Source organism: Podarcis filfolensis (genome assembly GCF_964270895.1).
Source record: "Podarcis filfolensis genome assembly, chromosome: 2".
In the NCBI taxonomy this organism is placed as follows: domain Eukaryota; kingdom Metazoa; phylum Chordata; class Lepidosauria; order Squamata; family Lacertidae; genus Podarcis; species Podarcis filfolensis.
In genome coordinates, this window is record NC_139605.1 from 58,727,695 (window position 1) to 58,751,848 (window position 24,154).

At 40.4% G+C, this 24,154-nt stretch overlaps 2 protein-coding genes across 2 annotated transcripts in view; one reads left to right on the forward strand and one right to left on the reverse strand.

The window, feature by feature from the left end:
* ITK (IL2 inducible T cell kinase) overlaps positions 1-13,628 on the reverse strand; it is a 31,263-nt gene extending 17,635 nt beyond the window's left edge. Inside the window, exons 1-4 of the mRNA XM_083594900.1 lie at positions 13,392-13,628; positions 2,797-2,901; positions 1,924-2,005; positions 725-853 (exon numbers count right to left, since the gene is read on the reverse strand). Coding sequence (XP_083451026.1) covers positions 725-853; positions 1,924-2,005; positions 2,797-2,901; positions 13,392-13,529 — 454 coding nt within the window. The 5' untranslated portion in view covers positions 13,530-13,628. The remainder of the gene's footprint in view (positions 1-724; positions 854-1,923; positions 2,006-2,796; positions 2,902-13,391) is intronic.
* A 3,465-nt stretch (positions 13,629-17,093) lies between these two features.
* MED7 (mediator complex subunit 7) lies at positions 17,094-20,372 on the forward strand. Its single transcript, XM_083594911.1, has 2 exons — positions 17,094-17,220; positions 19,481-20,372. Exon 2 carries the CDS (start codon positions 19,498-19,500, stop codon positions 20,188-20,190), a length of 693 nt encoding a protein of 230 aa, XP_083451037.1. The 5' UTR covers positions 17,094-17,220; positions 19,481-19,497; the 3' UTR covers positions 20,191-20,372.
* The last annotated feature ends 3,782 nt before the right edge of the window (positions 20,373-24,154 follow it).

A 24,154-nucleotide genomic window follows, 5' to 3' on the forward strand; every position in this document is an offset into this window, starting at 1 on the left:
ATTCCAGCAGCCACACACGTCAGAGGTTTCTACACACTCCTACCCATCTTTCCATCCATGCAAACGAGAGATATCACAGTTCAAGAAGTCATTCCAGCCAGGCTAAAGGAGGGTGTAGTGCAGAGCCAGTGAGTGGGGTGGCCTTGGGGGAAGTCCTGAGGGCCAGACAAATAGGTGTAAGGGCTGCATTTGGCCCCAGGGCCTGAGGTTCTAAAGCCATCAAAATGAAGGGGGGAAACCCCACCCTTGTGTCAAAGCAATAAATAAAACTGCAAGTAGAGCAGAGAACTCAAGCAGCCAAAGCCAGCTGCATACTATACGGAGCATACAACCATGCAACTAATTATTAAAGAACAAAGGATTTAGAAGACATTTCATATAACATGTAGCCATTTTGCAGATGGGCAACACTGAGGCTGTGGACCTCTAGTGCCAAGGACAACCAGTAAATCTATGCCAGGGGTTCAAACAATAGCATAAACAGATCACTCGAGTGAGTGAGTCAAACCACAGAACACAGACAGCTTGCAATAAGCTTTATGTGTGTGAGCGAAGACTTAATTAAACACAAGGGAGCACTAAACATGGCATGGGATATCAACTGTCAAAGGTGACCAGGTGCTTGCTTGATATCTCATCTAAATTAAAGCATCATACATCAGGGTAAATCATCAATTCAGTACTGATTCAGAAGGGATGAGGACACTTGGAATGAATTACATACCAGTATTGGCTGGAACATACTCCACACAGCCTGTTGCCAGTTTTTCTCCCTGAGCACAGCATCTCCATCTCCCATCTATCCAGAAATTTGGGTGAAACTTTGCCACCAAATTGTTGTTGTTCCTAGTTTCTGGAAAAAGTCGGATGGAAAAATTAAGATTGTGTCAAATTTCCCCAGCCTATCCATCTTGACAATGGCTACCAATCTTTATCGTTATGTGGCATTCTGATGAAAAATGCTGTTATAGTACCTCCCATATAAACTGCCAGTGAGTGCGAAGGAGAAGGTGTGACAGAAGGCTCAGTGTAGCTGAAAATTACATTCCACATGCAGAGGGGCACATCTGGTCCATCCCATCATTGTGGGCTACAATTGGAAGTGGCCAGCCAACAGAGATACAATAATTTCTCTTCTTTGGCTAGGCCAAATTTCCAAAAGAAATACAGCTGGATTACTGAATATGTAACAGCTATGTTACATGGAGTGAAGCAACAGATTCCAGACTGCACTATTTTAAATTACCGATGTGGGGATCGTGGTTGTTGCATTTAAAAAATAATAAGTTTCCCTATGTCAAAAGTCCCTAGCATGGACAGAAAATTATTTACTATAGGTATTTTTATACCATTTCAGTGATAGTCCCTAGCATATGGGGGAATGCTAAAACATTCTTGCTGTTGTGTTTACGTATTTACTATGTGAAGGAAGCTTCGGTGCTTTTGCCCACACTGGGGGACAAACAAAAAGATATGACCCCTCATTTGCAGTCTGAAATGGTTCAGTCCAGAGTGCCAGCAACTCACAATTCAGCTCAAAAGTGACACAAAGACAGCATACGAGCTGAAGCAGAAATTGCCTTCCTGCATGCCCATCAATCAATCAATCAATCAAAAAAATATTATACAAAGGTTTTTGTAGCAGCATTTCTGTCTTTTATATATGTATGCTGACAGCAGGAGAGAGGCTTATAAGCATTTCAGGAGGCAGTTGTGCTCATACTTTACTGGGGAGTAAATCCCATGGAACTCAACAGGACGATTGCACTCAAAAGGAACTCAATAGTAGACATGCAGTATTGGCAGCATATGTGAAAGTGGTTGAAGTGGGCTCTGAGTCATTAAAGTTTATGCTACAACAATAGTTTTGATCCTGCTCTTAGAATATTTATTGACCTGAGAGGTTACACTGTGATCAGTTACCTTCTTTCAGAGCCAGCACCCATTTCTGACAGCTCGCTTGGCTGGGAGCAAAGACGTACAGCAGATAGTTGTCATGAAAAATCTACAACATGAAAAAAGGTGCATAGAATACATTCCAGGCCAAATAGGAAAATAACCTACTTCTGACATACCGTAAGTACTCTTTAAAAGTCAAAATATGGCATGGATATCTATCTATCTATCATCTATCTATCTATATATCTGTAGCAGAAATAAATAATTCAATTATTTGCCAAATTATCTCCAGTTGCATGAGTCAAATAAATCACCCATGTTACTCTAATCTGCATCTAGCTCAAAAGCTAACTGCTGCCGAAAGGGTTAGGAATTGTCTTTTAGAAAAGGAAAGCCAGCTGAGTTTTTCCTAATGTTGAATTTCCCCTCCAGATACCCAAATTCGTTCTTGTGCAGTTAAGAAATAGGAAAATAAACATTTTCCAGATACGCTTAAAAGTGAAAAATTGAGGCTTAACATATCCCCTCAGGGAAGAAGCTCCACAGTCTGAGCACTGTTAGCTACAGAAAAGTCTCTCTGACTCTGGTACTTGTCAAACTGGTTGATTTAGCCCAGCTTAGGTTATGGAACTGATAGGGCTGGACCAAGAAGACACCTTGCTTCCTGAGGCTTAGCCAATCGCCCCTCACCCCACCCCAGGCAAAGTCAAGGTGAAAGGCAATTTAAGGCAAGCAAAGTTATTTGTCATCTAAAATAGAAAACTCCACCTCTTTTGCTTCTCTCTGGAAGCAAAAATGAATTAAATATCTAAATACTTGCTACCCTTTCATGCCTGATGTGGCTTCATCACTCTGCCTAATAGGACAGCTGGCCCAGAGTCACAAACTTTCACTTACCTGGAAAGGGAATTTATAGTGACATGGAATTGTTATATCACTTTTCACAATTTCTACACACTTTATCTTTGATAGTTCAATTGAGCCCTTTAGAATTCTTTTTTTCTACAAAAAAAGAGATAAAAACAACAACACAGGATTCAGTTTGTGTCTGTAATTTTTTCTAAAGGGTTATGTTATGAAGTAGGCAGTGCCTGTTCTACTGTTAACATTACAGGACCAAGTCTTGGTTATTCCTTCATATCTGAAAAGCACATTGGAAAAAATCAAGGAAAAAACTTATCTATGTTACAATTTTTAGTACCAATGAAAGAGAGAGAATGCAAAAAGAGATAGAAAGAAATATTAAATCAATCTTCCAAACATGCAATTGCTTTATTTTCTGATCAATATAATCATTTCATCTTGCATTTGCCTTTTTAGGCAGAGATTCCAGGACAATTTCTTCTACGAAGTATAACTCATTTGCCTAAAATCTTCTTCCTAACATGATAGTTTGAATGGAAAATATAAAGATTACTCTTAATAAACATATTCTTATATGCAGTTTCGACTAATGTACACATTTATGCAAAGTAATTTCCCCTAACATAACACATTTTTGTATTTTATTTTCAGTATATGCATTTCTACACACACTTTCCCTATTTCAGCAACAAGATTGCTGACCTGGTCAGTCAGATCATATCTTGCAGTCGCTTCCTGTTCATTTCTGAGTGCAATTCAAACTGATTTTAATCTCCAGCTGCATAAAAACTTTTCACACTTGCACCTAAGTGATCACTTCCTTCCACAGAAACCTACCTGTTTGTTACGTCTGGCACCAGAGGTCCTTCTCTACATATCCCTGCCACTCTGTAGGCTTGCATAATAATAATCATCATCTTATTATTTATATGCCGCCCATTGGACTGGGCTGCCCAGAGAGCCATGTTTTTGACAATTTTTTTTAAAAGTTTGTATTTTTTGTATTTTTACTGTTACTATAATTGCTTTTATATCTAATGTTTTTGATCTGTTTTATTTTTGTTTTATGGCTCTCTTTTGTAGCCTATCTTGAAAATCTAGATTTAAATACACATTTTCAAAGAAATTAAAAAATAATGTATCCCATCATTTTCATGACACCTGTCCCCATCTCCATTTTGTCACTTACTATTCTCATTTCCCTCACATAACCTATCACAAACCTTCATAGCTTACAAAAAATAATTCACTGTAGGAAAATATATATTAGTAGTTGTGAGGTACTGTACTGACATTCAGCAGCATAATGCATTCAGGAAAATTAGGAAAGGGCTGTAATTAATGTCGATTTTGAAGAACAATATCCCTCCAATTTCAAGTTCTAATTTCAACGCTTAAGAAATAGATACTAGTTTATTGAACAAAATTGAACACAATCTGCACATATTAATGGTATTTCGCATTTCCAGGGGAAGCAATTTCAGTAGCACTCCTACAATGTAGCAATCACCTACACTCCTACAATGTTGCAATCAACTACAATGATCAGCTGCCCAGTGTTCCTTGAAGACACACTGGCTGTATTTGTCAGTACTGTAATGTGGACAAGCCGCAGTGAAGCTCAGGTTCCCAAGCTCCCCTTTCCTCCTTTGTAATGCTAAACCCTCACTTAACACAGTGAACTGAACCATTGCACCCGATACAGAGAAGCACCAAGACCTTTTGGACACAAGGAGGAAACAGACCAGCATTTTGCAAATCCAGATAGCAACCTTCACAGTCAGTGTTATTTTCTGATTATATGGAGACTTGCTTTTTTTATTTTGAACAATGCACTCGTTTAAATGGCATCAATTATTTTGTGCTGCAGCCATCTTGGCAGTGGGAAACATGGGCAACTGAGCTGCTTTCTGCAGAAGTCTTGACAGAAATAATCTGCAGATCTCTGTGGATTCTGCCATGACCGTGAAATTAACATGAAGCTGTGAATTGCCTCCAGGCACCCTGTTCTGATTTCCGTACAGCACCTGAATGGTGTCGTGATTGGAAATATTGCCCTGGTCCCATTCTTGACACACCCTAGGCTAAGGACTAACTGATTAGAGCAACATGTCTTGGCATCAGGTGCTAGGGCACTCTAGGATCTAATACTTATCTCCTTTTTCAGAGCCTCAAAAACAACGCAAAGCGGGAGAGGATCTGAGCAGCAAAGGCTTTTCGTCTCTTTCACACAGTGGTTTTAGCACTGAAAACCCACAATGCACACACTGTATGTGAAACACCGCTTATTGAAACAAAGGAGGCAAAACAACACCTGCATGTTACTAGCATGCATTGCATACAATGAAGCTGTATATTGGATACACACAAAATGCAATAAAATCACATTTGGGCATAAGTAGCCTTGGCTAATCAAGAGGGGAAACAGTCTGGCAGAGCTTGAGGAGGCTCACAACAATTAGGATTCTGCTGCACACACCACTTAATGTGAACATCTCTTATTAACAGGCGTAGGCAAGGTCTGTTCAAGCCTACCTTAACCCTGGTGAAGCAAAAAAAGTGGACATGCTAACCCTGTTAGCCCCCAAATGACCATATTAAATGTTTTATTAAAAATACGGCATTCTAAATCAGTCAATACTCCTGTGGTGATTTCACACGTGAGGATTAAAACAGCTTTTGCCTAAATCTACATGTAATGCTAATGTTCAACTGATATTAAGCAGAATGCAACCAGCCTGGAGGACGCCACTGCCTGATATTGTCCTCCTCCTTAGTCACAGGGTGGCCCTTGTAGAAATCAGCAGAGAGTTTATGGGATTGGCAGAATTGACTGGCAGAATCCGTGACCAGAGAGAAGAATCGACAGAAGAAGAATGGAAGAAATTCAAAGACTATTTGCAAAAATATTGTAATATTAAGGAATATTGAGTGATGTTGGATTGAAATTAAGGGGTTATCAGCTGTAATGGTATAAAAGAATATGAAAAAATCGTTCTTTTTTTGGATATAAGTAAAAGTATAAGTTACAATAATTTAAGAAGATGGATAGAAAATAAGGCTTTTAGCTGTAATGCTATGAGATAAGGATTTGCTGGATGAATAATTTGAACTGGAATACAAGAAGGGGAGGCACGAGGAGGTCAGGGAAATATGTTATTGAAAAATAAGTTATGAAATTTATGTGTTTTTAATATTTTTTCTTTTTAATTTTTTCCCTTTTCTTCTTTGTTTGTATAAAATGGAAAATCTTAATAAATATCTTCTTAAAAAAAATAGAAATCAGCAGAGAGGAGGATGGGGACAGAACTAGAATTGGTTCTGCTTGTCACTGACTCTCAGGTGTTAATTGTTGATGGGTGACATTAAGGTCCCCTGTGCTCTCCCTTCTTAAGGTTCTTTATCTTTAAACCACACTTGGACCAAACAGGCCTTCAAACAGAGAGGTCTTCCAAACAGAGGACTGACGGCCCTTCAAATAGAGGTTTATCCCTTGTAAAGTAGGGCACACTTCTGATGGTGGTGGAACTATGACAAGCGCCCTCCTTCTGCCTATCTTAACACTTGAGGGGGGTCGGTTGGGATAGAGGCAGCATTTCAGATATCTGAAGCATAAGTTATTAAGGGCTTTAAACACCAGTGTGAACACCATGGGCCTGGAAACAAACTGGCAATCAACATGGGAAATAACCTTTCCCCTTGAGGAAGGTTGGTGTTCAGATTGCATTAGGGATTAAAGGGCACATGTCATCTAGTTACTTCACTGGGGAAACCTGCCTCAGACATTGAGAATCTTGACCCAATGTGAACATGGATTCATACAGGCATAAACTAATGGAAATGAATAATGCAGTCCTTTAGTAATGCTCACAAAGAGACACACACACCCGGCGCCGCTGCCACTGCTTCCTTGATTCAATCTCCAGAGCTAACAGAACAGAAAGGAGAAAACAATTATCATTGTCACTTAAACCAGCAGTTATGAATCAGAATGCACACTGGGAGAAGGCCCTTTGAACAGCAAGAGGCCTTTTTACATAGTCACTTTTCAAAGTACAATTGCACTTTAAATTATTCTTGATCTATGTGCATCAAGGTTCAAGAGACAAACAGCACAAGTTATGCATTGTTCCTGGGTCCATGCAGACTTCACTGAAGGAAACAGCACAAGAGGAAAGATATACAAAACAATACTTTGCAAGGGGACATCTATATGCCCTTTTTGAAAATCAAGGAAAAGCAAATAAAATGAAATTGGCTTTTTGAGAAATGAGGAAGCATAACTAACAGCAGGGGTCTGGTGCAAGGAAGGAAAATACAGAAATGTATGAGTTATATATCAAAATAGATTCCAGAAACTATAAGAAACTCTCTCTCTCTGTGCATGGAATTGTCCACCTATTGTGGAAGCTCCTGCATTGACTATAATACACACACACGGTTTTCATCATTGTTAACAAATACAAATACAACCTACATACATATACAATGGCACTGTACAAAAATATTGTACTCTAAGACTTTTGATATTTGGAGAAACTGAAATACTAACTATTCAGATAATATTGTTAAAGACACCTCTTGCTCTGCTTAATATCTGAGACCAGGTCTTTATTTGAATTGAAATGATTGTTGTATTCTATCAGTGTTTATGTGTTGTAAACCACTTTGGAATTTTAAATGTTTTAAATAAACTAGGGAAATGTTATTAAATAAACCAATACAAATAAACATGTTGCAGATGCCATGAGGCTCTGCCCCAAATCATTGAGTGGTGGGGTGGAATGCATCTTGGACATTATCAAGATATGTAATGAAGTTGTGTTTGTTGTCGTATGCATTTATGAGGAAGAGAGAGCAAAAAGACCTGGAGAAACAGCAGCTCCGAGTCTCTTACGCGAGCTAAACCTACAAAAGACACAGGGTAAGGTGCCTTTGTTCAATATCAGCAATAAATAGCTGTTTCAGGTGCAGTTCTGTGTCTCTTGACTGTCACCTTTGTTCATTATTGTCTCTGCAGCAATACTATGCTGTTTTACATTCTATTTTACACTGCAGCTGTTGCTATCTCAAAGAATTGTGATGGCAAAACACTTCTAACACAGTAAAAGAATTTCAATGAAACATCCAATAGATTTCATCCAAGGTTTACACTCCTGGCTGACCAAGTGGCTGAAGCCTGGAGAGATGCTTGCTATTAAGAGAGGCAGGGAGAACCACAGTGGATGCAATGGACTAAATTTCTAAATATACATATTTTTGTGCTGTCCGCCACAACGCTCTCCATCGAGAACCAAGAAACTTCAGAATATTTTAACAACCTAGCTCCCAGCCACTGAAACCATCCATGGCATTTTACTGATTTTGTAGTCCGCTTTTTAAAAAAAAAGAGAAGGAAAACTGACGAAATATGTTGCTATTAGGAGAATTAAGAGCTATGTTCTTCTTAACTGCAAAGCTGTGGTCTTCTTAAATGCAAGCTTTGCTATGACTTTTAAAACTCCAATTCTCATCCCTGGAACAGAAAGCTCTTTCTCCTCTCATGTTTAGTGCATAATTGCCATTAACATTAATGAAAGGTTTGTACATACATCAGGGGAAGAATGAACCTCAGAAAATCTAGCAACAATAAGGATCTGTGTCTTCTAAATTTCATTATACAGTACACAATGAGGGGCCATCTTACCATGAAGTAAAGCGTGCATAATAGATATGTGTTTTCGAGATTGCCGCCCTGCATAAATCCACCAGTGTCTTGTAATCCGTGTCCCTATTATAACATGCAAATTGCTGCTGCAGACAAAACTCTCTTTTCCCCCCTAACAGTCTGATTTCACATATACTGTACTGACGTATGCATTCCTAACCCTGCATATGCCAACAGTCTGACTGATAACAAAAATCTGTCCATTAGTGAAGACTATCATGCAGACTGTAAATTTGTCAGCAACAATTCAACAATTTCAGTTTATTTATTTGATTTTAAAAAGCTGTCTTATCAGCTGAGGGTGGCTGGGATGTGGTCATTTTGCAGTGGAAAAATGTCACAAGAAGAGCAAGTTAAGAGGCCCCTAGTTCCCTCCATCATGCCAGTCTTCCTCTTAAAATTGCAGTCTTAGTGTAGGAGAGAAACAAAGTCTCCACACACACCACGTACAGTGGTACCTCGGGTTAAGTACTTAATTCATTCCGGAGGCCCGTTCTTAACCTGAAACTGTTCTTAACCTGAAGCACCACATTAGCTAATGGGGCCTCCCGCTGCTGCCGTGCCACCGGAGCACAATTTCTGTTCTTATCCTGAAGCAAAGTTCTTAACCCGAGGTAATATTTCTGGGTTAGCGGAGTCTGTAACCTGAAGCGTATGTAACCCGAGGTACCACTGTATAACAAACAAAACCTCCACTGCCCCAGAATCACCTAACTGCCCCAGAACAACATTCAATGTACACATAGTTCCGCTATTGGAAAAGATAATTTATTTGGGAAACGCAGTGTGTTAAGGCAGCAGTGTTGCTCTCTCAGCAGAGCTGAGAAATAGGCCCATAAAAGATTTCATTTGCCAAAGGCTGCTATTGGGCTCTATTAAAATCTGTGTTTTGCTACAGGTTATTCAAAGATTAAGGGTCAAAATAGACAGTAAGACTGTCCATAAGAGCATAAGATTAGCCTGCTGGATCAAGCCAATGTCCCATCTAGCCCAGCATCTTGTTCTCACAGTGGCCAACCAGGTGTCTGTGTGAAGCCCGGCAAGCAGAACAGCATCTAAAGCAGGGGTCAGCAAACTTTTTCAGCAGGGGGCTGGTCACTGTTCCTCAGAACTTGTGGGGGGGCGGACTATATTTTGGAAAGAAAGAAAAAATGAACGAATTCCTATGCCCCACAAATAACCCAGAGATGCATTTTAAATAAAAGCACACATACTACTCATGTAAAAACATGCTGATTCCAGGACCAGATTTAGAAGACAATTGGGCCAGATCTGGTCCCCGGGCCTTAGTGTGCCTACCCATGATCTAAAGGCAGCAGCCACCCTGATTTCTTATTTTAATTAATAGCACACATTAGGGAGGAACATCTACATCAGGACTGCAGCATCTTACCTCACCAGCCATTATCCCAACAAAAAACCCTTCTGCACTAGTGGTCCTTCTCTCACACTAAAATAAGTGGGAATTTTCAATGAACACCCTACGCCTGCATGCTGCAATCCTGACGAAAATTACACCTATTCTGCCTTTTTTTATTCTTAAAAACAACAACACATCTAGAGTCTTGTAAATTGTATTCTAACAGTGTAATCCTAAACATGTTTACATACAAGAAGTTCAATGGAGCACAAGGGGTCTTCCCTAGCAAATATGTTTAGAAGTGCACTTTAAAGTACAGGATCAGGTTATGTATCTTAATAAAAGAATATTATATTGATATTTAATTATGTATTTTATTAGCTTAATACCATCATTTCTAAGTACTGCACAACAGGGATAGAGCATCAAATCAGAAAAACACACTTAAAATGCCTCTTGATTTTTTAAAAAAGCATTTACTGTGCCAGTCATCCCCATTTATTCCATGGCCTTAAATTATACCACAAAACTAGTGTTAAAAAGTGGGTAAGTGTCCTTATATTCATAGATAATGGGTAGTAAATCCCACTGTATTCAATGGGTCTTACTCCCAGGTAAGTGTGCCTAGGATTGCAGCCTAAATGTTGGGTTAAAATAAATTCTAAGGTCATGAGATATGCAACAAGATCAAATGCAAAACATAGTTTCAGATTACCAGGGATTAAGGGCCAAATTAGACAATATGCAGGAGATCTATGACCAGGAGAGGCATCTGTATTGGATTAGAGGAGAAATAATGTTGGGGACAGTGTGCGCTTCAACACCCCCACCCCACCCTAGTACAGTTTACCAGCAAAGAGTAATTTGGAAGGGGGGGAGCATCTGGAAAGATATTTCTGTTAGGAAAATCTGTACAGTCTCTAATCTGGAGCAGTAACATGTTCCAGAGAAGGGCCCTCCTATGTGCATTTTCTTCAAAACTAAACAAGTTTATGCACATTTTTTAAAAATGCATTTACTATGAGATATGATTCAACTATAAATCACTCTCTCTTCTGAAGCTGCTATTAGAACTGTAAAGGAAAAAGCACTGGATGTTTTCTTCTATGGGATAATACCTTAATAGGGAATATTGATGGGAGAAAGGGTTGAGGGTGGAAAACCCTTCTCCCTCCCATTTCTGCTTCCATAATCCCATTAGGCCCTCCCTTTTGGTTGCTTTTAAGTTAAACTTAATTGGAAAATCTGATCACATATTCTTCTATGTCTCATCTGTTTTGGTTCTAGGAATCTAGGTAAAGGTAAAGGGACCCCTGACCATTAGGTCCAGTCACGAACGACTCTGGGGTTGCAGCGCTCATCTCGCTTTACTGGCCGAGGGAGCCGGCGTACAGCTTCCGGGTCATGTGGCGAACCAGAGCAGCGCACGGAGATGCTGTTTACCTTCCCGCCGGAGCGGTACCTATTTATCTACTTGCATTTTAACGTCCTTTCGAACTGCTAGGTTGGCAGGAATTTACCTCCATCCAAATTTAGATTATGTACAGTATGTACATAATTTTCAGAGATGTGCTCCTTTCAGGTCCTCGATGGAAGATTCTACTTTTTCTTATCCATTTCCTACTTTTTTTCTATGCTATATGTACACAGGGTTGCATCAACTAAGGATGCAAGGAGGCACCAATTTTCATCTGGTCCTGTCCTTGTTGTAATCAGCATTGTTTCTGTTCCACTACAGAAGCTTCTGCTAAAACCTACATTGTTTGTCTCGCTATCCACTATGGCCAAATTTGACATAATTTCAATACATTTCAATAGAAGGGAAACATCAAAAGCAATGCAGAAAATAACACAATTAGTTGTAACATTTACAGATTAAAAGGGGGGAAATGACAACAGTGAATACTGCCTATCTTCTCTTGTGTCGTTTCTATTCCTGACCTATGACGAATAGGAAGGCTGTGGCAACTTCCGCTCCCGTTTCCATTTCAGACAGAATCCTCTAGCATAACCACGGAGTCCCACATTGAGCAAAAGATTCCTACACTGCAGAGGGTTGGACTAGATGACACTTGTGGCCCCTTCCAACTCTACAATTCTATGATCCCTAGCATCAACTGAGTCCTATCAAAATTAGTGGTGCTAAACAGAGTAAGTTTTAGTCTTCCACTGCATAGTTAACCTAAATCTAAAATCTGTGTAGGGGAATCCTAATTCAGATATCCTGCCCTTTTAACAGCAATGAAAGAAGAAAGCAACAATGCTGCTGTCACCTCCCAGGAAGAGGCACTTGTTATTCTGTAAGCTCTTTAATAATTTCTCCATCTTGGATCTGCCATCTCAAGAACCGAACAAACTTACTAATAATGACATGAGAGCATTCTACCTATTGTCCTCTCCTACCCTGGACCCTAGGTGTTGCCTAATCAACACCATCAGTACCATATGAAAGAAGAGAAACGTAGTTGTTCCTCTTCTTGCCTGTTCCCTCTATTACCATGTTATCCGCACACAACTCCAGTTACTGCACTGGTGACCTGGTCTCTAGGTGTGGTCTGTAGCATTTGAGGGATGAGAGCAGACAAAAGGACTGCAAAAGTTAGGGGGGAAATGTTTTCCAGCTGGAAATATAACAGGCAACATCCAGCACCTGTGGTAAATATGCCAGCAAAATTCTACCACCCTGAGCCTGAACATTGGGTCTGAACTATCCACCTACAATGTTTATCTAAGCTTCTCCAACAACACAGAGAGAAAACAACCATTAGATTTCAATAAAATGGAACAATGACCAGCAAACTCCTTAGAAAGCAAGCAGCTTTTTAGCTGATGACAAAAGCCATGCAGGGGCAGGGAGGTGACCAATGGGACCCCCAATAGCAGAAGCTGTAACTACAGGCTAGCTGTTACTTAGTCCCGCTGTGGTATTTTAGCATGCCATATCAATTCTTTCCAAGGATATCCTAATCCCTGAAACAATAGTTCTGTCTGGACAATGAGACTTTGTGTGGTGTTCAAGGAACAGATTTGGGTGATACTTAAATGATGGGGTAGTGTTTGTGTTTGTGTGTAAGTAAGACTGGTGTCCTTATGGCTCTGCAGGACTTAGCTCCATTTCCGTTTTTTCAAAGCCACAGAAGATAAAAGGCCCTGATAAACGTTTCAGCTTGCAGTTAAAAGACTGCTCTAGAACCCTCAAACCACTGAGAATCAACATTCTCATATCTACATCAAGCTGTCCGCCTTCTTGGCGTCTATAAACTTACAATGACATACAATGAGGCAAACAATGCTTTTTAAATCACTTGTGGATGCCTTGAAACAGTTCTCCTGGAAAGGAACAAGCACTATCGTATCTTTATTCAGAACCCTAAATTAAAATAAGAATGCATGGTTTGCACATAGGACAATTTTGTTCAAACATAAAGCAAACACAATCGCTGGGAAAGCCACTATCGCATAAGCTAGCCCCAGATTACCTCATTCACTCAGTTTCTCCCTACCCCTTCGTTATCCTTTGATAAGATGCTCTGAAAAAGATATGGGAGACAACACACATACCCCAAGACGATGCTCAAAGTACGCCAGCCTTGATTTTGTCAAAACGAAGAATCGTACTTTAAAATTGGAGGGAGACGTCCTTCTCTTTTGCTGGGACTTTTTGATAAGCTCTTCTTCAAGAAGAACACCGTTGTTCATTGTTCATCAAGTAACAGGGGCCCTTCCAGGATGGAAAGGCACCGGCCCCAATACCAAAGCACATAAGCCTGGGAAAGAGAATTCATGTGATAGACAATGTTGTCTTTCACAAAAGTGGATGCAAAAAGCAGCATAGGTGCTTATCTTTCCATCTGTCATTCAGGCAGTGCTGCTCAGCTAGCTTCCTTTCTGATGTAAAAACCATAACCACATCCTTTCATACACTGTCACCTGAAAAGTGCACACTATATTATTTTATATGCTCATAGAAAGGGAGGTGGAAATGAATAAGAAAAAGAAAATGGAAAGGTAAATCAGGCACCGAATTAAAAAAAAAAAAAGCCAAGAGAAAGTCACTTACAATTTACCTAATAAACACAATAATAATAAAGGAATGAATGCGTAAAGCACAAACATTAGGTCTGATGAAGTCCACACCCACTATTTAAGTAACTGATAGGTCTGATGTTTCCATAGACAGCCCTTTAAACTTGCATGTCTTGCTGTCATCTGAGATTTATTAATTTATTGTATCAGGTATGGCCTAACTTCTCAATATCTCACCAAATAAGATTGTTTAGAAAACCTTTCCCAAGACTTAAGACTAAATGGGACATATCTGAAAAGGGTCAAAAGAGATATATTGCCAGTTCTATAGGATTATCTTAAAAAGTAGAGACATCACCTTGCCAACAAAGGTCCGTATAGTAAAAGCTATGGTTTTCCCAGTAGTGATGTATGGAAGTGAGAGCTGGACCATAAAGAAGGCTGATTGCCGAAGAATTGATGCTTTTGAATTATGGTGCTGGAGGAGACTCTTGAGAGTCCCATGGACTGCAAGAAGATCAAACCTATCCATTCTTAAGGAAATCAGCCCTGAGTGCTCACTGGAAGGACAGATCGTGAAGCTGAGGCTCCAATACTTTGGCCACCTCATGAGAAGAGAAGACTCCCTGGAAAAGACCCTGATGTTGGGAAAGATGGAGGGCACAAGGAGAAGGGGACGAGAGAGGACGAGATGGTTGGATAGTGTCTTCAAAGCTACAAACAAACTGTGGGAGGCAGTGGAAGACAGAAGTGCCTGGCGTGCTCTGGTCCATGAGGTCCCGAAGAGTCGGACACGACTAAACGACAAAACAACAACATAGCATTATTGCTAATTGTCCTATGTTTATGTGTTTTTTTATTTGAAATACATTTTTTAAATGTTTGATGGAATTTTTTTCATGTGTATCGTTATTACGTATGGATTTTTGCTTGTAAACCCCTTAGAAGCCATTATGGCTGTATATAAATCATCATCATCTCTAATTGATGATTGTGTTTGATATATAGGGACCCTTATTGCATATTGTATTTTATCACTGGATTATGGCACTGACCCATGACAGGGCCTTCTTGGAAGTGGTTCCCCATTCATAGGATGCCTGCCCTGGTGATGAGCATCTCTCTCCCTCATTATTAACTTCAGGAGGAATTTAAAAATATTTCTGTTCATCAGACATTTGATAACTGAAAGATACTGTTCCTGGCAACCGTGAAATCACCTGTGAGAATATGTGTCTGTTTTTAGATTTTATATATATATATGCACTGCAATGAATTAACAATTAAATTTAAAAATTACATGACATGGGAGATTTGTAATTAGGGCTATAATACTATACAAAATTTCCTAGGAATAACTTCAATTGAATTCAATGCTCTTTACTTCTGAGCAGAAATGTATTGAATTGTACTGTTAATAAGTACATAACAGGAGCCCTCGTTAGATCAAACCAAAGTCCATCTAGTTCACACAGTGGCCGACCAGATAACCACGGGAAGCCCACACAGTACATGAGCACAACAGCACTCTACTTTTATTTCAAAGCAGCCAAAGGGTGTTACTAATTTGATATGAGAAGAAAAAACCAAGAGTAAGATTTTTTATCCCTTTTCTTGTTATTTCTCACACCTAAATCACCGTCAGAGACTGCTGTTTGCCTCATCAGGCAAAAAAACAAGTACAAAGAACATTAAAAATACACCTCCATTGAGGTTTGCACCATTTTTTTATCCCAAAAAGTATTTTCACTTTTTCAGCGCTTTCCATACACAGTGGTACCTCGGGTTACATATGCTTCAGGTTACAGACTCTGCTAACCCAGAAATAGCGCTTCAGGTTAAGAACTTTACTTCAGGATAAGAACAGAAATCGTGCTCCAGCGGCGCAGCAGCAGCAGCAGCAGGAGGAGGCCCCATTAGCTAAAGTGGTGCTTCAGGTTAAGAACAGTTTCAGGTTAAGTACGGACCTCCGGAACGAATTAAGTACTTAACCTTAAGTACCACTGTAATAATTTCACAAAACTAAAATAATAAAGACCATGTTTGTATTCCTTTCAGGACAGTATCACTGCTGCTCTCTACTGCCTAAGAGAGGCATAACACAAAGACAAATGTAATTTAAGTGCTGTATCTTATATTAACATAAGACGATATCACCTACCAGAATTAATTCTTCACTTGTAAACATTTGGCTGTAGATATTCTCCTGGTGCTGTACATCCTGAGACATGACTCTGCTTTTATTACACTGTTGATTTATACATGATGTATGCAAATTCCAAGCTCCTTTGCATTGTGTTAGAAAGAAAATATTCCAGACCATGGGCCCGATGTGGCCCTATGGAGCCTGTCCACCTGGCCCCTGGGACATATTTGGCTCTGCCCTTGGGCTGCTTGAGCTTCTTATTAGGCTGGAGAAGTTTCCCTACTCCTATTCTGTTTTGTTCCAAGGACTATTATGCAAAACCAGTGTGGACCAGTGGAAACCCGATAGCGCATAAGCCCCAGATATGTGAAAGCCCACAGACCCACTCTGGTGTTATGCTCAGCAGAGGGAGCCCTTTTGGTGGGCATGGCAGAGAGCATTCTCTGTGGCAGTTTCAAAATTGTGGAATTCCCTCCCCACAGATTTCTGTAGCTTGTGTTGAAGACGCACCTCTTTACCCTGAGCTTTGACAACTGCCAGGGTATTTTTGTGTCAGTGCTCACAAACACTCTGTACTGTATTGCCACTTTCCCCCTCCTTTTGCCAAAGGCAGCCATTTTGTGCTGGCACACACAGAGCACTTATATTTCAGGACCACCTTTAATTTTTTACCCCAAAAAGCATATACAGTATGCATATATTAGAAGCCATTCTATTCATGAGATCGTAATTTGTTTTTAAATTGTTTTGACATAAAATTTTAAATTGATGTAGCCCACCCTGGGATCTTATGGTGTCGGGAAAGTAAGAAATTGCATTTTTGGCATGGTCTCCTCTGAGCTTCTCTTGCGATCTCACCCCTTCAATGATGAGACCAGAATCACAAAGAAACCAGGAAGTCCTGTGCGTGGAAGAATGGCCAGTCTAGGAGGCTCCGCGTTCTAATATCTATGGCGAAGAGGATGACGAAACCTCCTTGGATATCAGGAGCTGCCAATCAGAAAGCAACTCTTTCACTCCGCCCGCGGTTAAGTCTATGGCTGTTGCTCCCGCCCTCCGTCCCCCCACCCACTCCCTTTTCCCCTGCCCGTCGTCCCGACGCGTAAGCCAATAGGGAGGCAGGAAGCCGGAAGTGGCTCTGTGCCGGTAGTTGCGGGGAGGGAAGAAGCGGAGGGAAGCGAAGCAGGAACGGAGGCGGCAGCTGCGAAGGGAGACCAGGTGAGTTGCGCCGATTTGTGCCTGCAGAACCAGATAGGGCCAGGGCTCCTAAAGTGGGGGGGGGGTGAATGTTGCGGGGGGCGGGGTTCCTTTTGATTTTTAACCGCCATTTGCCCGCCTTTCCAAAAGCTCTTGTCTGCCCCTCCCTCTAAAAATGGTGAGAATCTAAACTGCTACTTGAGCTGGAAGGGATCTTCAGAAGAGACTTTTTTTTTCCTTTCACGACAGTGAAAACGCAGTAAGGTCGACTCAGCCGCCCATATTACATTTTTTAAAATACATTATATTAAAAATACATTATATTAAAAATACATTAAATCCTTACAGTCCACAGAAGTCGAGTCGGGTTATCTTTAGGCGCCAGGCGAAAACATTCCTCTCCTTCCAGGACTTTGGCTAATTAAACAATCTATGGGCGTTCAAATTGTGTGTGTGTGTGTGTGATTCTGATGATTGTTACGATGTTACATATTTTTGTCATTTTATTTGTATGCCGCCTTTCCATTGTTAAAACCATGCTCAAGGTGGCTTACGGCAGGAAAATGTGTTGTTGTTTAGTCGTGTCCGACTCTTCGTGACCCCATGGAGCAGAGCACGCCAGGCACTCCTGTCTTCCACTGCCTCCCGCAGTTTGGTCAGACTCATGTTTGTGGCTTCGAGAACACTGTCCAACCATCTCGTCCTCTGTCGTCCCCTTCTCCTTCTGCCCTCAATCTTTCTCAACATCAGGGTCTTTTCCAGGGAGTCTTCTCTTCTCATGAGGTGGCCAATAATGTGTACAATTATGTGTACATAATCGCAAACGTAGCAGAAGTAGCTGTAAATAAATTAAAACATATCAGAAAGACTACAGCCAAAGTGAACAATTTCTGCATTAAGTCATGAAAGATTTAAATGTGCAAAAAAATTGTATTGACCAAAGCCCCTAAAAATAAGCTTGGCTTTTGTAGGTGCAGTCAGTCCGGGCTCCACCCTCTCAGGCCAGGAAGGAAGGGAGCGGCTGTTCCAGAACTCACAGCCAAGATTTGTTTTTATACCGTAAACTGCTTTGTAGTACTTGGATGAAGGGCAGTACAGTGGTACCTCAGGTTACAGATGCTTCAGGTTACAGACTCTGCTAACCCAGAAAAAGTGCTTCAGGTTAAGAACTTTGCTTCAGGATGAGAACAGAAATCGGGCTCCGGCAGCGCGGCAGCAGCAGGAGGCCCCATTAGCTAAAGTGGTGCTTCAGGTTAAACACAGTTTCAGGTTAAGTACGGACCTCCGGAACGAATTAAGTACTTAACAAGAGGTACCACTGTATATCAATTTAATAAATAATAACAGTAGTGTTTGTTACTGGGAGGAATTGTTTTGGATCAGGAAAAAGTAAGCGAGGTGACCGTGCGTTGCTCCCTGATCCATGAGCAACACAGAAACCATGCTATTTAAACATTTACCTGGGAGTAAATCCCGTTAAGTCCCATATATCTTTAGGCACCAAACAAAAACCTTCCTCTTTAAAGAAGCCTTTGGCTTCTGTCTGTGGCCTCTTAGCATGGGGTGGGACTATAATGTATTTTTAATGTAATATTTTAATGTATTTTTGTTTCATTTTAATGTTGCTTTGTGGGCTTTTGTTTTGAGTTGGCAAGAAAAAGCGACTGATAAATTTACTAAATAAATAATAATAATACTTCTGAGTAAGTGTGTATATACGATTGCACTCTAAATTCACAGCATGGTTGCAAAATACATGGATTTATGTAATGCAAGCTGTGGTGTCCATGTAATTTAAGGTGCTTTCTGAAATGAGTTCTGTTTCTGAAATACTGTTGAATAGTTGCTGCCTCTGTCTTGTTAAATGTAGCACAAATTACCATTTCTGTCAATATTTTATTTTAAATTCTCAGTAATGTTTGTTGTGAAACATTCAAAGGAGCCCAACTAAGTAGCTCAGGCTTCCTCAACCTCGGCCCTCCAGATGTTTTTGGCTTACAACTCGCATGATCCCTAGCTAGGAGAACCAGTGGTCAGGTATATGTGAATTGCAGTCTCAAAACATCTGGAGGGCTGAGGCTAAGGAAGCCTGAAGTAGCTAGTAAATATTTTTCTTAGTAATTTTTCTCCCATAGCAGGCCTAAAAGGAAAAGGAAAAATTAAACGAACCATTCTCTTCTAGTTTATAAATACTTTTTTCTCTAGTTACTGGTATTAAAATATGGTAGTTGTTGTTTTTTGCTCTAAAACTAACATTCTAAATAATTGTTCATTATTTTAGTGATTTGATCTTCCACAATGGGTGAACCTCAGCAAGTGAGTGCCCTCCCTGCCCCTCCAATGCAATATATTAAAGAATATACAGATGAAAATATCCGTAAAGGTATCACCCCGAAGCCACCGCCACCAATTAAAGATAGCTACATGATGTTTGGAAACCAGTTTCAGTGTGATGAACTAATTATTCGACCATTGGAAAGCCAAGGCATTGAGCGATTACATCCCATGCAGTTTGACCATAAGAAAGAACTGAGGAAACTCAACATGTCTATCCTGATCAACTTCTTGGACCTTTTGGATATATTGATAAGGAGCCCAGGCAGCATAAAACGAGAGGAGAAACTGGAAGACTTAAAACTGCTTTTTGTTCATGTGCATCATCTTATAAATGAATATCGACCCCACCAAGCCAGAGAGACATTGAGAGTCATGATGGAAGTGCAGAAACGTCAGCGTTTGGAAACTGCAGAGAGGTTCCAGAAGCATTTAGAACGAGTTGTTGAAATGATCCAGAACTGCTTGGCCTCTCTGCCAGATGACTTGCCTCACTCAGATGGAGGGATGAGGATAAAAACTGAACCTTTGGACCATGAAGACAGTCTCAGTTGCATTGGACAGAATGACCAGCAGAGAGCAAGCTCTAACCTCAAGAAGGATCAGGTTTTGGATAAAGATGCAAACATGTGTAGCATTATTGATGAAATGACATAAAGACTCTTTGTAGGCTTATTTTGAGTTAATAAAAGTTATTGGGAGTGAAAATGAAACTGATGCTGAAGAGTTCAGTAGAGTGTGAGATTTTCTTCTATGCTGCCTTTTGATAGTGATACTTAATGAGCAATCATGGAACATGGTCTGTAAGAGACAATAAACTCTGATTTATTTTTATAGTATTTTAGTGTGCACTATGTTTTTGTCTACTTGGCTTTAAATAAAAGTAAAACAGATAGATGGCTTTATTCTGGAAAGCATCACTTTTGTCATTTGTTACTGCCCAGATTCCGCTGATAACTCATTTCCTGATTGTGTGTGGGAAGTTCTGTACTCTGGTGGTTCTTTGTTTCAGTCAGAGCAAAATACATATTCTACAATATTGCTAGACTGTTGCAAACAACGTTATGCCAAATATAAGCAAAAAACCATTCCAAGAATTTCCTTTCTGAATTTTACTTCATGAATTGAAGTAACTGATTTTGGTTTAACACAACCTTTTTAAAAACCACACACAAATAAATACCTAAATGTTTCCTGTTGAGATGAATGTACTTCTAAAAATACGTCTGTTTGTCACTAAATGTTGCATCTTGCATGATGGGCCCTACGATCATGACACAAGATTCCATTATAGTGCAAGTGCCTCACAGCTTGCTCAGGGACCAGTGAGGTTAACTACAGTTGTTAATCACAGCGGTTTTTATCCATTGATGGTTCCAGTAGCAGAAAGCACGTAAGCGTGTATCTCCCAGACCCCCACCAATTCTGCCCTTGCACCCGCTGCAGCCCTTTGCACAATATCCTGTGCTGTTCCAGAGGGTCCCCCAATATATTGGAGCATGAGTGCTAATAAAAGCAGCAGTGGGTCAAGAGGTTTTTTGTTTTTGGAATATTGGATAGTTCAATGCTGCCATGGATACAATTCAGGAAAGATAGGAGTGGAGGTGGAAACTTAGAAGTAGAACCACCAGCCCAAAATGGATAGCAACCCAATGCTGGTACTGCGGGGAGAGGGGTTCTGCATGAAAATCAGCATCTAGAGTCCCGCTTCCACACAATGGCTACTGGCTCTCCTGCCAATGGACTTCCTATGTATTTTCCCCTCTTTAAATTAGATTCTTTGGATCAGTGTGTTCTACTTGGAATCCTCATGATTTTATGAAACATTGTTTCTTTGCCTCAGGAATGAAACAGGAGTGTGCATGTATTAAACATTTCTACTAACTCCACTGTGTATGGCAGGTTTTTTTTTAGTTGTCATTCTGGTGACATTAAGGGTTCAATCATACTTGCAGTGTTTTTCCTGTGAGTTGGCAAAAGAGGGCAGCACCTAACTTGCAAATTATGATTATTTCCCTCATAAGTACAGTATTATTCTACCCACATCTATTTTAAAAAATGAAGAAATATCTTGGTTGTGGTTTTGCCACGACATTCTATGTTGCTGCCTTCATAAAGAATGTATTCAGTCATATCATGCATTAGGGACATGAGTAAACTAGTTTCATACACCAAGTACAAGGAGAACCATGTACACCACCTTTAGATCCTTGGAAGATAAAGGTGGTATATAAATGTAATAAAATAAATATGTATCTCTGCTTTAGAGTAATAGTACAGTGACACTTAAAAGCAGGGTGAAAACTACAGCCTTAGATGCAAACACTTTAAATCAGCTGTAGGATGAAGTAGTTCTCTTCCTTTTCTTCAGGAAACGGCTGAAAAGCATGGTCATTCTTAGAATGTCTTTTACAGTGGTACCTCGGGTTAAGTACTTAATTCGTTCCGGAGGTCCATACTTAACCTGAAACTGTTCTTAACCTGAAGCACCACTTTAGCTAATGGGGCCTCCTGCTGCTGCCGCGCCACCAGAGCACAATTTCTGTTCTCATCCTGAAGCAAAGTTCTTAACCCGAGGTACTATTTCTGGGTTAGCAGAGTGTGTAACCTGAAGCATATGTAACCTGAAGCATATGTAACCTGAGGTACCACTGTATATCTGTTGAATGCAATTATTCTTCCTTCCTAGATGGTCCCTGGTGTTCAGAGTTGTGTGCTTGATGCTAATATTGCAGAGCACTTTTAGCGATGCCCAGCCATAGCAAATGAGATGAAATAATTTAAGTAGGTCTAGATTTATTTGCAGAGATAATTCTCTACAAATTTCTGTTCTTATCCTGAAGGAAAGTTCTTAACCCGAGGTACTATTTCTGGGTTAGTGGAGTCTGTAACCTGAAGCGACTGTAACCCGAGGTACAGGTAAAGGTATCCTGCCCGTACGGGCCAGTTGTGTCTGACTCTAGGGTTGTGTGCCCATCTCACTTAAGAGGCCGGGGGCCAGCGCTGTCTGGAGACACTTCCGGGTCACGTGGCCAGCGTGATAAAGCTGCTCTGGCGACCGGCACCAGTGCAGCACATGGAAACGCCTTTTACCTTTTACCTTCCCGCTAGAAAGTGGTACCTATTTATCTTCTTGCACTTTGACGTGCTTTCGAACTGCTAGGTGGGCAGGAGCTGGGACCGAAAGACGGGAGCTCACCCCGCCGCGGGGATTCAAACCACCAACCATGCGATCGGCAAGCCCTAGGTGCTGAGGTTTTACCCACAGCGGCACCCGCGTCCCTTGGTAACCCAAGGTACCACTGTACTAAGTGTCTCCCGGAGATAGTTTCTTGGCCAACAATTGCTTTTGCCAGTGGGTAGAGGGCCTAGTGACAAATTCTGGGCTTCTTCACACTCATCCTGACACAGTTGCTTCCCACTCACTGGGATCGAAAACCGTGACTATAACTGTAGGAAATTAAAGAAAACCCCTTCCATGTGATTAGGAGATGACGATTTTGAAAACTAACTAAATAAAACAAATTAACTTGTGCATAGTTTTCATGTCAAGGCAGGGGAGGCCAGTTAGCTTGGGGGAGACTGCATCCCCAGTCAGCTTCCTGCATACCTGCTGATAAACAGGCTCTTCATAAGCTCCCGAGAAAGTGGGAACATTTAAAAGGACTCCTTTTTTATATACAAAATAAAGTGATGATGGTGCATTAGCTTCAAAGCACTGGTCTGGACCACAGTTAGCTGGACTGCCATGCCTCCTTTGTCCACCATCTCTGGGTGTTATTGTTTTGTATTTAATTCCCACACACCCATGTGGCCCTAGGACAGGTATCAACCAAATTAAAAGCAAAATTATAGAAGGAAGAGCTATGAATCTTGGCTAAGGGTGAGATAAGTTGGAATCCAAAAACACTAAGAGGGCCATGGGTTCCTCAACCCAGTGTCCTATGTGATATATTTGCACTTTGGAATGAAAGGCAAAATAGTAATTTAAAACAAACAAATAAAATGTATTTAATCAGTAAATAAATAATAATTATGTATGTCTTGGCTAGGGAAAATGTCAAGGGTTGAATCAGCAAGAATATAAACACCAGTCTATTCTTGAAATCAGCAATGGACAGGTTCCTTTTTTCTGTTTCATACAGGATGTGGTTTCAGCAGGCTCAAAAAGCTAGACTGAAACAGACAGCAATGGTACAGGGCTGTTTTGCGAGGACTGGCTTGTGACTGTCCACACTACATTTGTGCACTGAGTATGGGTTAAACTCTATTGGGTTGAAGGAGTAATGAGATGAATTTCTGTTTTCTTCTCTTACAAAGTAAGATGCTACTTTTTCGTTTCTCCTTGGTTAAGAAAAGCAATTATTATGCTGAAATTACCAATATATTATTCAGTACATTGCATTCATTATTTATTGAACTTATGGATTTTAACAGGGGCTGTCTCCTGGGGGTTGGGGAGGGATCTATTGCTGGTGGCATTGCTATAAACAATTTATGTTAATCTGAAACTAAATCATTAGTGCATTGTTGTGCACTAATAAAAATTGGTGGTGCTGTTTAGCTGAGAAAAGCATATCTTCATTAGCTATCCTCTCAATATTATCTGAATTGAGTGCAA

What these genes read in the sequence shown, in the direction of transcription:
- MED7 (XM_083594911.1), top strand. Translation starts at nt 19,498, where the DNA reads ATGGGTGAACCTCAGCAAGTGAGTGCCCTCCCTGCCCCTCCAATGCAA.